This window comes from Pan paniscus, chromosome 7, assembly GCF_029289425.2.
Source record: "Pan paniscus chromosome 7, NHGRI_mPanPan1-v2.0_pri, whole genome shotgun sequence".
Classification (NCBI taxonomy): Eukaryota; Metazoa; Chordata; class Mammalia; order Primates; family Hominidae; genus Pan; species Pan paniscus.
In genome coordinates, this window is record NC_073256.2 from 77,111,865 (window position 1) to 77,125,857 (window position 13,993).

The 13,993-nt window shown below is 40.9% G+C and overlaps 1 protein-coding gene across 1 annotated transcript in view; it reads left to right on the forward strand.

Moving 5' to 3' along the window:
* Window positions 1-13,993, forward strand: part of CLVS1 (clavesin 1) — a 216,872-nt gene that overhangs the window by 171,839 nt on the left and 31,040 nt on the right. The window contains exon 5 of the mRNA XM_003805105.6: window positions 3,416-3,651. Within this exon, the coding sequence (XP_003805153.1) occupies window positions 3,416-3,651 (236 nt within the window). The remainder of the gene's footprint in view (window positions 1-3,415; window positions 3,652-13,993) is intronic.

The following is a 13,993-nucleotide window of genomic DNA, read 5'->3' on the forward strand; positions in this document are numbered from 1 at the left end:
GCGGAATCTAACACCCACATCACAGAGTTGTTGGGGAAATCTAATGAGACAGCTAATGAAAACATGTATCATGATACAGTTGGTACATCATGAGACTTGGTGACTTTTATTTATCTTTACCATTTAGCTCTCTTTTCTTTTTTTCCCAGTGTTATTAAGGTATAATTGACAACTAAATATTGGATATATTTAAGGTGTTCAATGTGATGTTTTTATATACCTATGCATTGTGAAATGATTACCACAATCAAGCTATTAACACATCTATCACCTCCTATAATTATGATTTGTGTGTGTGTCTGTGTGTGTGTGTGGTGAGAACACTTAAGATCTACTCAGCCAATTTCAAATAAACAATACAATATTATTACTTATTACAGTATCCATACTGCACATTAGGTCTCCAAAATCTATTCTCATCCTATATAACTGAAACTTTGTCCTCTTTTTCCAATGTCTCTCCATTTCCCCCTACTCTCAGCTCCTGGCAACCACCCTTCTATTCTATACTTCTATGATTTCAACTCATTTAGATTCCACATATAAGTGTGATCATGCAGTATTTGTTTTTCTGTGTCTGGCTTATTTTTGTTAATATAATTGTTCTTTAGGTTCATCCACATTGTTGAAAATGACAGGATTTCATTCTTCTTTAAGACTGCATAGTATTCCTCTCGGTATATATCCATTTATCTGTTAATGGACACTTAGGTTGTATCCATATCTTGGCTATTATGAATAATGCTACAGTCTTATCTTTGAGACTTTCTATTTTCAGCTACCTCCTGGGTCAGGAACACCACTCCTTATGGGAACCTGGCTAGGGTAATCCTACAACACCTTTTCCTGACACCCAGGGTGCCTGACACTAGGGAAAAGCTCTGAGTATTCAGGAGGGACTGATAATGTGAGGGATTCCCCGCCACCTCCCACACTCTGCAGGGTTTCTAACTCCTAGATCTCAGATGCTTCCAGGTCCTTTAGAGAGCATTGCAATGGGGTAGAGCAGGGGTAATTTCCCTGTTCTCAAATAAGTTTGAAACCAGGAATTAGAACTCACTGGGATCACAAGACAGAAATGTTTTAAAACCCATCTGGGGCTCAGGACAGTGCTAAGAACAGAGAAGTGTTCTAGGACTGTTCTCAACATGGCTTCAGGCTTTCCAGCAACTTATTCTTCTATTCAGGTTGGAGCGAGAGAGAATTCCTCCCATGGTGGACACTTGCTGCCATGCCATAGGTGGGCATTTTTGGAGCTTTGGGCACAGGATAGATTCTAACAGGTAGAGGGTCCAGCCTCCTCCTTCTGCATTCCTCCATTCCACAAGACCCCCAGAAGGGAAGGTCACCTTTAATGGCACTCTTTGTCCTTCAAAAACTGGACATGTTGGGTGGAGGGGTACAAATGTTTTCTCTAAACACCAGGGCTGATATTTCGCTCCAGCATGTTTCATATACAAACCCTCTGAAAAGTTTTATAAAAGCCAGAAAAGTGACTTTCTTCAAAAGAAATAATTCTTATTCAAATTCAGTCATACTCAACTGCAATATCAGAAATTTTGATATTTTGATATACTTTCTGAAGTTCTCCAGTAGTTTTCTGAAGAATTAGCACTTCTTGTCCCCTTCATCTTTAAATGATGTCATTACATCATGAGTTAAAATCAATACAATAGAACAAGGTAGCAAGTGTTTATTATTGAGGTCCTCTATGTAAGTATTTTAAAAATCACATATAGGCTGGGCGCGGTGGCTCACGCCTGTAATCCCAGCACTTTGGGAGGCCGAGGCATGTGGATCACGAGGTCAGGAGATCGAGACCATCCTGGCTAACACGGTGAAACCCCGTCTGTACTAAAAAATACAAAAAAATTAGCTGGGCGTGGTGGCAGGTGCCTGTAATCCCAGCTACTGAGGAGGCTGAGGCAGGAGAACGGCACGAACCCGGGAGGGGGAGCTTGCAGTGAGCCGAGATTGCACCACTGCACTCCAGCCTGGGCGACAGAGCAAGACTCCGTCTCAAAAAAAAAAAAAAATACATATAGATTTTTTTTTTTCCCGAGTTGGAGTCTTGTTCTGTTGCCCAGGCTGGAGTGCAGTGGCGTGATCTCAGCCCACTGCAACCTCCGCCTCCTGGGTTCAAGTGATTCTCCTTCTCCAGCCTCCTGAGTAGCTGGGATTACAGGCGTGCGCCACCATGCCCAGCTAATTTTGTATTTTTAGTAGAGACAGGGTTTCAACATGTTGGCCAGGCTGGTCTCGAACTCCTGACCTCAGGTGATCTGCCCGCCTCAGCCTCTCAAAGTGCTGGGATTACAGGCACAAGCCACTGCACCTGGCCCACGTTTATATTTCATCATGGTTATACTGTATGTATATGTGCATGCATGTGTGTATACCTGATGATCCTATACTTGGGTGCACCTTATGTGTTACACATAATTACTTCATGCCTGCAACATGAAGAAGTGTGGGAACTGACATCAGTACCTGGATGCACTTTAAGTCACCTTTCAGAGTCAACTCCTAAATTGTAGTCAGTGCTAATTATCTATTCATGTTTCATCCACTTTGTAGATTTGTCTGGAAATAATTGTAACTTGGAGGTGTGCCTTCTCTCCTGCTTGACCAGTTTTTATCACTATGTCCCCAATCCAGACAAAAATGGAAAATTGCAGCAAAAATATCTCACGATAACTTCTCAGGCTGTGGTTTTTGATTCCATTAAATAAGAATTGATTTTCTTCTACCTTGTGCCCACATCACCCTAGGAGCTAAGAAGCATTTTAAAGGAGTAAGAAAACACCAACTTTTTCTCTAGATATTTTCCCCCGTGGGGGAACAAGACGTAAATGAACATATCAGAAAAACAAACAAACAAACAAACAAAAACAGAAGTCGGCAGTCAGCAGATACTGAAGAATTAATTAGAGGGTGGTTGGAAAGAAGCAGAATAGGCAGTTATCACCAGGGCGAATTAGGAAGAAGCTGTAACTTTGTCTAGGCCAGGGAAGGGGGGAAGGATCTGGAGGACTGGGTGAGAGCACACAGATGGGAGAGCAGAGCAGTCTGGAGATCCGGCAATAGCTGGGGTTTCAGGTGGTCTGCACCATCACTCCTTTTACCAGCAGGGATAATTAGGAGATGACTGTATGTGTAAATTTGGCCCACAGCCAAGTAATGCTCAATCTGTTCATAAACTTCATTTTTAATGACTATTAATTCAGCCCCTTTTCTAAGCAATAAATTAACATTTTATGAAGACTAAGCTACAGTCACAAAATCAATGCCTCTTTAAACACTGTGATCACCAGCAGTGCATCCAATTTGTCATGGCTAAATTGTGTATTAGATGAAATCTTTGGTCGTGTGTTTTGGATTTTGTATTGCTAATTACTTTTTTTTTTCTTTACAGATTTTCCTGCATGGAAACAATTTAAACAGCCTTCACCAGCTAATACACCCTGAATTTTTGCCCTCTGAATTTGGAGGAACTCTTCCTCCTTATGACATGGGAACTTGGGCCCGGACGTTACTCGGTCCCGACTACAGCGATGAAAATGACTATACTCACACATCCTATAATGCAATGCACGTGAAGCATACGTCCTCGAATCTGGAGAGAGAATGCTCACCCAAGCTGATGAAAAGGTAAGGCCTGGGTTATCAGAGCCCCCCCAGTCAGAGGTCAATGGAATTTTTTATTTGGACCTATTGTGAATTATTAATTAAAGACCTTTATGGGCAGAGAACTTGAATAAAATAAATTGCAATGCATTCTCAGCTGATTTCACTAAAACTGAAAACAAATGGGGCTTGGCTGGCCCAGCACCATAGTTGTCCCCATCGTATCAAAGGAATAGTTAAAGGCTAGGACTTCACTCATGCCACAATTATAGCCCTGGTCTTCAGGGAGTTTGTTAATACACACAGAATAAAATGTTGGACCTTTGAGATACACTAGATGGAAAAACAACCTGCTAAGAAATGTTCCTATCATTCATTTATTTGGAACCATTTATTGAGCATTTACTTGGCTGCAGCACTGATTAGGGACAAGAGGTACAAATGAGAATAAGATGTCAAAAGAACAGAGAAGTATGCCTCAGGGAATCTTCCAAGTAAGACTTTTGCAGCATATTTATAAAGCAGGTGACATTCGGTCTGAGCTCTGGAGACCAGCAACCCAGGCTTGGAAAATGGCATATAGCAATCCAAGCAGAGGGGACAGACTGAGGCATGTAGGCATTAGAGTGATGGAATAATCTAGTGTGGTAAAAAGGCGTGCAAGGGTGGGAGATGGGACTGGACATGAAATAAAGCTCCAAAAACAGTTGGATCCAGGTGGTGAAGACCATTGCATACTGTAGTCAATGGAGTGCCATAAAAGAGGGATTAAAAAGATTGATAAGTGAGTATTTTCTCATTATAAAAATTAAAACCTGATTTTTAAAATTTTATTTTATTTTTCCATAAGTTATTGGGGTACAGGTGGTATTCAGTTACATGGATGAGCTCTTTAGTGGTGATTTGTGAGGTCCTGGTGCACCCATCATCCGAGCAGTATACACTGCACCATATATGTTGTCTTTTATCCCTCGCCCCCCTCCTACTCTTCCCCGCAAGTCCCCAAAGTCCATTGTATTCTTACATCTTTGCATCCTCATAGCTTAGCTCACATATCAGTGAGAACATAAGATGTGAAACCTGATTTTTTAAGACTAAAATCCCCTTCAGCCACTATTCTCAATCTCAGTCTCAATCCCATTTCCTCCCAAATGGTAACCACTGTAGAGGTGGGCCCTTGTAATTCTATTTTCCATACATCACATGCATCTATACACACCCATAAAAAAATCTGATATTGTGTAATTTCTAGGGCTGCTGTAATAAATTACTAGAGACTGGGTGGTTTAAACAACAGAAATTTATTTTCTTACAGTTCTGAAGGTTGGAAGGGCAAGATCAAGGTGTTGGCAAGGTTGGTTTCTCCTGAGGCCTCTCTCCTCGGCTTGCACATGGCTGCCTTCTCCATGCGTCCTTACACGGTTTTCCTTCTGTGTGTGTCTGCCTCTATCCTAACTTCCTTTTCTTATAAGGACACCAGTCGTATTGAATTATGACCCACCCATAGAACCTCGTTTTACCTTAATTGCTTCTTTAAAAGTCCTATATCCAAATATAGTCATATTTTGAGGTACTTCAACATATGAACTTGGGGATGCGGAAGACTTCAGCCCATAGCATATTGTTATGAAACGTTTTTCCACGTCAGTATATTTAGACATATGAAGAGGCTTGAAAATATTTGTGGAAAAATAAGATTAAAGATAAAAATTCAAAATATAAACATATAGCTCAAGGACATCAGTTCATATATGTGTATATATATATTAAGTATATATACAAACACCTTATTTTTCAGCCTAAGTTCCATCAAGTTCAAGACACTTTTGTGAGTGACAATACCAGCCATTTAGTTTATCCCTAAATAACTGAGGGTCCTAGGAACTTAGCCATGTCAATGTGGTCTTTTTTACATTAGATGAACAAAAATGGATGCCCTTGAAATATTACTAAGATTAGAAAACAAAAAGAAGTCAGAAGGAGCCAAATCAGGACTGAAAGGTAGTTGCCTAATAATTTCCTATTGAAACTCTCATAAAATTGCCCATGTATGATGAGAGAAGTGAGCAGGAACATTGTCATGGTGCAGAAGGACTCTCTGGGAAAGATTTCCCAGGAATTTTTCAGCTAAAGCTTTGGCTAACTTTCTCAAAACACTCTCATGATAAGCAGATATTGTTGTTCTTTGGCCCTTCAGAAAGTCAGCAAGCAAAATGCTTGGACCAGCCCAAAAAACTGTTGCCAAGACCTTTGCTCTTGACTGGCCCACTTTTGCTTTGACTAGAGCACTGCCACCTCTTGGTAACCATTGCTTTGCCTGTGCTTTGATTTCAGGATTGCACTGGTGAAACCGTTTCATCTCCTATTACAGTTCTTCAAAGAAATGCTTCAGAATCTTGATCCCACTTGTTTAAAATTTCCATTGAAAGTTCTGCTCTTGTCTGTTCCTGATTTGAGCACAATGGTTTTGGCACCCAAATGGAAAGTTTGCTCAACTTTAATTTTTCAGTCAGAATTGTGTAAGCTGAACCAGTTGAGTTGTCTGTGGTGTTGGCTATTGTTTGTGCTGTTAGTGGTTGGTCCATGAACAAGATAAATTAGGGCATGAACAAGACAAATTTTTTCCTGGCAAATTGATGTAAAATTGACATGAACTGATGTCCACAACTGAGGGCTTCACCATCAACATTGTCTTGTCCCTTCCTAAAATGAGTTATCCAATTGGAAACTGCTGATTTCTTTGGGGTATTGTCCCCATTAGCTTTTTGTAAAGCATCAGTGATTTCACAATGTTTTTACTCAACCTTCACCATAAGTTTGATGTTTGTTCTTGCTTCAATTTTAGCAGAACTCATGTTGCTCTGATAGAGGTTCTTGTCAAACCTGATGTTTCTGATGTCTTATCTTCTTAGTGCCTCAAACTAGATTGTGTTCAGGCATGCTATAACAAGTTAGCACAAGTTTATTTTGGTAGAAAAATTTTTTGAACTCCATGCATAATTTTTTATAATATGCATTTTCCATGAACTTTGTGAAGACCCCTTATAGACCATGTGTTTAATACTGCATGCCATTTTAGAACATGGATATACCACAGTTTATCCATCTCCTCATTGCTTTGCATTTGGGTTTTTGAGGTTTTCCTTTTCTAAACAAGATTCAATAAATGTCTTTGGTATACCTCCTTCATTTTCTTAGGAAGGTTCCTCTGAGTAGACTCAGAACCCTGTAGTTGGTGGGTATGTGCCTTTAAAGTTTTAGTTCACACTGTTCAAAAGCCCTCCAAATGACACCAATTGATACTCCCAGCTGTCTATGAGAACCTTCTTCTCCATACCCTGGAAAAATGCTTGATATGGAAAAATGCTTGATATGACCAGACTTTAATTTTAATGATAATCCTGTGATGGGATAACGCTATGTCATTTTGTTTTCATCTTTATTTCCTCAACATGCATAGTTAAGCAGAGAAATGACATAATAAGATCTGGGTTTTATAAGGATCATGGGATTAGCGAGGGAATGGTTTGTGCATCAGAGACTAAAAGCCACTAGAAGGCTGATGCAGAGACTTAGTTGGGAAGATGAGAGCCAGAACTAATGCCAAATCAGAGGAAAACTGGCTCTATCCTATAGATGTTTGGCTATGGAAAAGGAGGAGTAACATTCATGAGGGTTGGGCTCAACTTCTTCCAAAGTCCTGTTAATGTGGATATTTTGACCTCCTCCCATGAATCTTGAATGTTCTAGAATGGCATCCAGAATGGTGAATCCTTTCCAAGAAGTTTTCAATTTACTTTGTCCAGATCCATCAGACAAATCACTATCTATGGTAGCTATAGTCTTATGAAATGTTTTTGTTTGTTTGTTTGTTTTGTTTTGTTTTGTTTTTTTGAGATTGGAGTCTTGCTCTGTCACCCAGGCTGGAGCACAATGGCATGATCTCATCTCACTGCAACCTCTGCCTCCCACGTTCAAGCAATTCTCATGCCTCAGCCTCCTGAGCTGAAATGTATTTCTTAAGTAATAAGATGTGAAAGTCATGGACTGCAGAGTGGATGTTGTGTTGGGCATGAAAACAACCTTCACCTCCTTGTACATATCCACCAGAGCTCTTGGGTAACCAGGAGCACTGTCAATAAGCACTAATATTTTGAAAGGGATCTTTTTTTCTGAGCAGTAAGTCTCGTCAGTAGACTTAAAATACTCTGTAAACCGTGCTATAAACAGATATACTGTCATTCAAGCTTCATTGTTCTATTTATAGTGCACAGGGAGAGTAGATTTAACATAATTCTTAAGGGTCCTAGGATGTTTAGAATGGTAAATGAGCATTGGCTTCAACCTAAAGTCACCAGCTGCATTAGCCCCTAACAAGAAAGTCAGCCTGTCCTTTGAGGCTTTGAATCCAGGCTTTGACTCTCCTCTCTAGTTATGAAAGTCCTAGATGGAAGAAGTCTATTCTTCCAATAGAAGGCTGTTTTGTCATTGGAAATCTGTTGTTTAGTGTAGCCAGCTTCATCAATGATCTTTCCTAGATCTTCTGGATAGCTTGCTTCAGCTTCTATATCATCACTTGCTGCTTTGCTTTGCACTTTTATGTTGTGGAGACAGTTTCTTTCCTTAAGCCTCATGAACCAACCGCTGCTAGCTTCCAATTTTTCTTCTACAGCTTCCTCACCTCTCTCAACCTTCATGAAATTGAAGAGAGTTAGGATCTTGCTCTGAATTAGGCTTTGGCCTAAGGAAATGTTGCGGCTGGTTTGATCATCTATTCAGACCTCTAAAACTTTCTCCATATTAGCAATAAGGTTGTTGCACTTTCTTAGCATTTGTGTGTTCACTGAAGTAGCACTTTTAATGCTCCTTTGCATTCACAACTTGGTTAACTGTTTCACGCAAGAGGCCTAGCTTTCAGACTTTCTGAGCTTTCAGTGTGCCTTCCTCCCCAAGCTTAATCATGTCTAGCTTTTGGTTTAAAATGAGAGACGTGCAACTCTTCCTTTCACTTAAACACTTAGAAGCCATTGTAAGGTTATTAATTAACCTAGTTGCAATACTGTTGTGTCTCAAGGAATAGCGAGGCCCAAGAAGAAGGAGAAAAATGAGAGAACATTTGATCTGTGAAGCAGTCAGAAAACACACACCATTTATCAATTAAGTATATTGTCTTATAGGAGCACATTTCACGGTACCCCCAAAACAATTACAATAGTAACATCACAAATTTTTTTTTATCACAGATCACTATAGCAGATATAATAATAATAAAAAGTTTGGGCCGGGTGCAGTGGCTCAAGCCTGTAATCCTACCACTTTGGGAGACCGAGGCAGGAGAATTGTCTGAGCTCGGGAGTTCAAGATCATCCTGGGCAACATGGTGAAACCCCGTATCTACTAAAAAAATACAAAAAAAAATTAGCCAGGTTTTGCAGTGGGTGCCTATAGTCCTAGCTACTCAGGAGGCTGAGGTAGGAGAATTGCTTGAACCTGGGCAGTGGAGGTTGTAGCAATGAGTCAAGATCACGCCACTGACTGCACTACTGCACTCCAGCCTGGGCAACAAAGCGAGACTCTGTCTCAAAAAAAAAAAAAATTTTTTTTGAAATATTGTGAGAATAACCAAAATGTAATACAGAGACACAAAGTGAGTCATGCTGTTGGAAAAATGGTGCCAATAGACTTGCTGAATGCAACATTACCACAAGCCTTCAAGGTGTACAAAGTACAATATCTGCAAAGGGCAATGAAGTGAAGCACAGTAAAACAAAGTATGCCTATATGTGAATGAATTAATATTAATGTTGAATGAATATTATTAGCTCCAAAACCCGTCCGTGGTACACTTGTCTAATTGCTTCAAAACCGATTAGTTGGCTTTCAGATAGAAAGAGCCAATTCCTCCCCCCACCCCCTGTCTTTAACAAGGCTCTCATGGTTCTTGCTTGTAGAATCTTTCATCCAGGTAGGAAAGAGAAAACGTGCCCCAAATAACTATAATATAGAATGTGAGAGGCACTACAAAGGAGGAGCAAGAGGCTGCTACAGCGTTCTGAGGAAGAATCACTAATTTTGTCCAGGAAGACTCTCAGAGAAGCCTCCATGTGGAAGGTTTGGCTGACCCAGGGTTTGGAGGAGTATTGCATTTCATAACATACGGGAGCAAAATTCAAGACTAGCTAGCAGGAGAAGCTAGCAAGTGTGCACACACTTCATTTTCCCTACCATGGCCACAAGGATGTCCTGCCCACTGCTGCTGCCCTTTGTGATGACTTCCTTGAACGCTTGTCTGGAGATTTCAGGCAGTGGCAGGATGGGCAGAGACTGGAGAGGAGGCATCAGCCCTGCTGTTGGCGTATATCTCCTGTAAGGCACCTCACTGATGAGGAACAGAGCAGCCCCTATTCATTGTCTTTTTGACCACTCAGAACCCACATGGATGTGCGAAAATTGGGAACAGAATTGGAAGAGACCTTACAGGTCATCTCTTCCAGTCTCTCACCTGACAGAGAGGTCTGTTCTCCAGCACAGAACATCAGCCAGCCTCCGCTTGCACCGTCCAGAGACAGGCAGGCACCTTTCTGGGCAGCGTGTTCCCTGTGGTGTGGCCTTGTTAAAAAGCACTTGCTTATTCTGAGTAAGATGACATAGGTCTGCCCTCTGAACAGCACTGTAATCTCCAGTAGGTTCACATCATCTATTTTCATAACCCCGTTACCCGACCCCCGTAGTTCCCTACATGCTTCAGGTCCATTTGGATTCAAGTGGGCTTTGTGCACCGACCTTGGGACCCAATCACTTTTTGTAATCTGGCTTTTGGGCACAGATGGCCACTGTGTTCCAAAGCACTCTCGACCCATGCTTTCTGGTATCCATGTAGAGTAAAAGCCAAGACTCCCGGAACTCTCAGTGAATGACTGGTTCTAATGAGCTCTTGTTTTTTTTCTTTGGATAATTGTAGCTCAACCCTTATGTAGAAAAAACAAAATAATGATTGGTTTAGCTGGAAATTCCTCTAAATGAATTATTTCAATATTGTTCTGCTATTTAATACAATAATGCCATGGTGGGCTTTTGAGGTGTGTGGCATTCTCTGCTCTGGTACTAAATGACCCTGAGTTTTATATTTTTAACTTTTTATTCCTGTTTTTTCTTGTTGTTGTTATTGTTGTTTGAGACAGAGTCTCGTTCTGTTGCCAGGCTGGAGAGCAGTGGTATGATCTCGGCTCACTGCAATCTCCGCCTCCCGGGTTCAACTGACCCTCCTGCCTCAGCCTCCCAAGTAGCTGGGACTACAGGCATGCACCACCACGCCCAGCTAATTTTTTTGAATTTTTAACAGAGACAGGGTTTCACCATGTTGACCAGGATGGTCTCGATCTCTTGACTCTCGTGATCCACCTGCCACAGTCTCCCAAAGTGCTGGGATTACAGGCGTGAGCCACCATGCCTGGCCTTATTCCTTATTTTATTTTATTTTTCAGAAGTCCACTTCTTTGCTCCCACATCATCAGCTGTTTTCTGTTCTTAGGAGTGTATGTGTGAAGCACCTCACTTTCTCCTACCTAATTTACTCCTTGAATATGTTTTAGGCTTGGAGAATAGGTAACCCAACATTAAAACTGTCCAACAAAGAATAGTAAATAAGCTTTGTATTAGTTATGATTATTTTCACTGCAAGAAAGAAGAAAACCCAAATGAACTGCTTTAAACTATGAGGAAAATGCATTATTTCACAGGAGACATCTTGAAGACAGGTGACTGCAGGAGTGTTATTCTAGGGACTCAGTAATGGCCACAAGAACCAGGTTCTCTCCACTGTGTCCAGCACAACTGGAGACTTCTCAGGCAGGGGCTGATTTCTGACTCTCACAGGAGATCATAATGCCTAAATGAAAGGAGTTTTGTTGGAGAAAAAGGAAGACAGAATGGCTTAGGGCTGGAAACCAACAGTCCTGCTACACACAGGCTTATTCAGGGGTGTAGGCCGGAAATTTCTGCCAGGAAATTTTTTAATCAGCATGTAGAGTTTGTGACCTTTAATTATTAGGCCATATAAAGAAATTACTTTCTGGTTCTTGCCTTTATTGCTGATAAAGTAATTAAAATGGCTATAGATATTATTGTTATTTTATTATTTTTTTTTTGAGATGGAGTTTTGCTCTTCTTGCCCAGGCTGGAGTGCAGTGGCATGATCTCAGCTCACTGCAACCTCCACCTCCCGGGTTCAAGTGATTCTGCTGCCTCAGCCTCCCGAGTAGCTGGGATTACAGGTGCCCACCACCACACCCAGCTAATTTTTTGTATTTTTAGTAGAGATGGGGTTTCACCATGCTGGTCAAGCTGGTCTCGAACTCCTGATCTCAGGTGATCCACCTGCCTCAGCCTTCTAAAGTGCTGGGATTATAGGTGTGAGCCACCGCACCTGGCCTATAGATATTATTTAAAAGGCACGTGTGCACACACAGAAATACTATCATGATGTAACTACTGGTGAAGGATGAACCACTTTGAGAGGTCTTCAAATATATGTATCTGTATGTATACACACAGATATACATGTACATATATATATAATTGTTAAAAGATTACTGGTGATAAACCTCATGTAAATTTTGTCCTGTGATTTTGATTGAGGGTAAGAAACTTCAGCCATTCCCTGGAGTTGAATCCATCTAAATGCAGATTGATCCAAAGGTAGAGAGTTCTGGGGACAGTGCTCATTAGATGCAACACGCAGAAGGATAAGTGATGGCGGGTGCCCTTGCAGCAGGTTAGATATCACAATTGCTCTCAGATGCGTCCTTTCATTTGTTTCATTTATTCTTAGCCAGTCCTGACAGCGGCTATTAACAATGGACCTGATGATCTCAAGGAAACAAAGAGCATCTTTCCCGGTATTTCCTGGCAAAAATAAAAGGGGGGACTCTGAAAAGCCAGGCTTTGTGCTGCCTCTGAACCCATCACCATGGCCAGGGAGAGGGTGCGTTTGATTTCCAGGAATGAGAAGTGTGTTCGTTCTGGTGGACAGGCACGGGTACAAATCCTGGACGAAACAGGATTATTATAGGAAGGGGCAGTGGTTTCCCAAAGAAGAGGTACGGACCATATCGAAACTGTATATCCCCACCATACAGGAATGGCAGGTAGTTCCTGCCATGGCCAGCAGGGGGAGAAAGTGGGGATTTTAGGCTGTCCTCTCATTGAGCTTGAATGGGTTCATCTTGGCTGTACCACATTGCAGAAGCCTCTGTTTGCAGGGTAAACATTCTCCACAAAAAGTTTATATAGAATACATTTTATTTTTCTTCTTATTAGCGGCTTTTGAAAGTTTAGATCTGGAGGAAGTCCTTAGATGTCATCTAGGGATCGTCAGACTTTCCACCACTAAGGACCTCTTCTGTCCCCCACAGGGTATGCGTGTGCAGTGAAAGACGCTGGCTACCGAAAACATTGCATTTGTTAAATAATCACAAATTCAGTGTAATCAGTGTTAATTCACAGAATTATCCTAAGATACTGAATTTTAATAAACACAAACATATTTTAGATTTAATTTAAATTTTAATCTCAGAGAGGGTAAATGTGAAATTTCTATAAAGTTTTATGGAATATTAACAACAATGTAAAACAAACCTTTTGCTCATTACTGCTTATGTGAAATGGCTGGGATGAAAGCTCAAGGCCCCTAACTTTGAGTCTTGGGGATTTTTCTGTGCTGTTTGCTTTTCCAAAAGCCTAGTGTCTTGCACGTAGCATATGTTCCTTACATAGCTAATATTTTAGTTTAAAAAATATAAGTGTATGGTGCATAGATGTGTCCTTTTCACAGTGGTACTAAGATTTTAAAAAATGTTTGTTTGTTGTTTCTCTCATTATCATAGCTAAGGTACTGAGAAGTTCTACAAGGAAAAAAGCTGCATCGCCAAACATATCTTGTCCTAGGATTCTTTTTGGGTAGAACAGCTGTTAGCATCTCACTGCACATTTGTCTCTCAGAGACTAGAGTATAGAAAATGCTACTCCAGTGATTGAAATGGAAAGTTAGGAGCAATTTAAGTTCATGGAACCTAACTAAGCTGAATCTTGACTGACAATTTTTATCCTCTTTGTTTCCTGGAGGCCCCTCCCTGGTGCAAAATCATCTGCATTTCAACCTGAGCTCAGTCTGATATCCCAGCCATATAAGTAAAAGGACTAAAAAAAAAAAAAAAAAGAAAGAAAAGGTAGTTACTATGTGCTATTTCAGCCTCATTCAGCTCATGGACTTACCAAATAAACATTTATGTCTCAGCACTGAAAGAGAAACTCACAGTCTGATGACAGTGGAGCCACCGCTTATCGGAATTCCAGAAACTACCAGGGG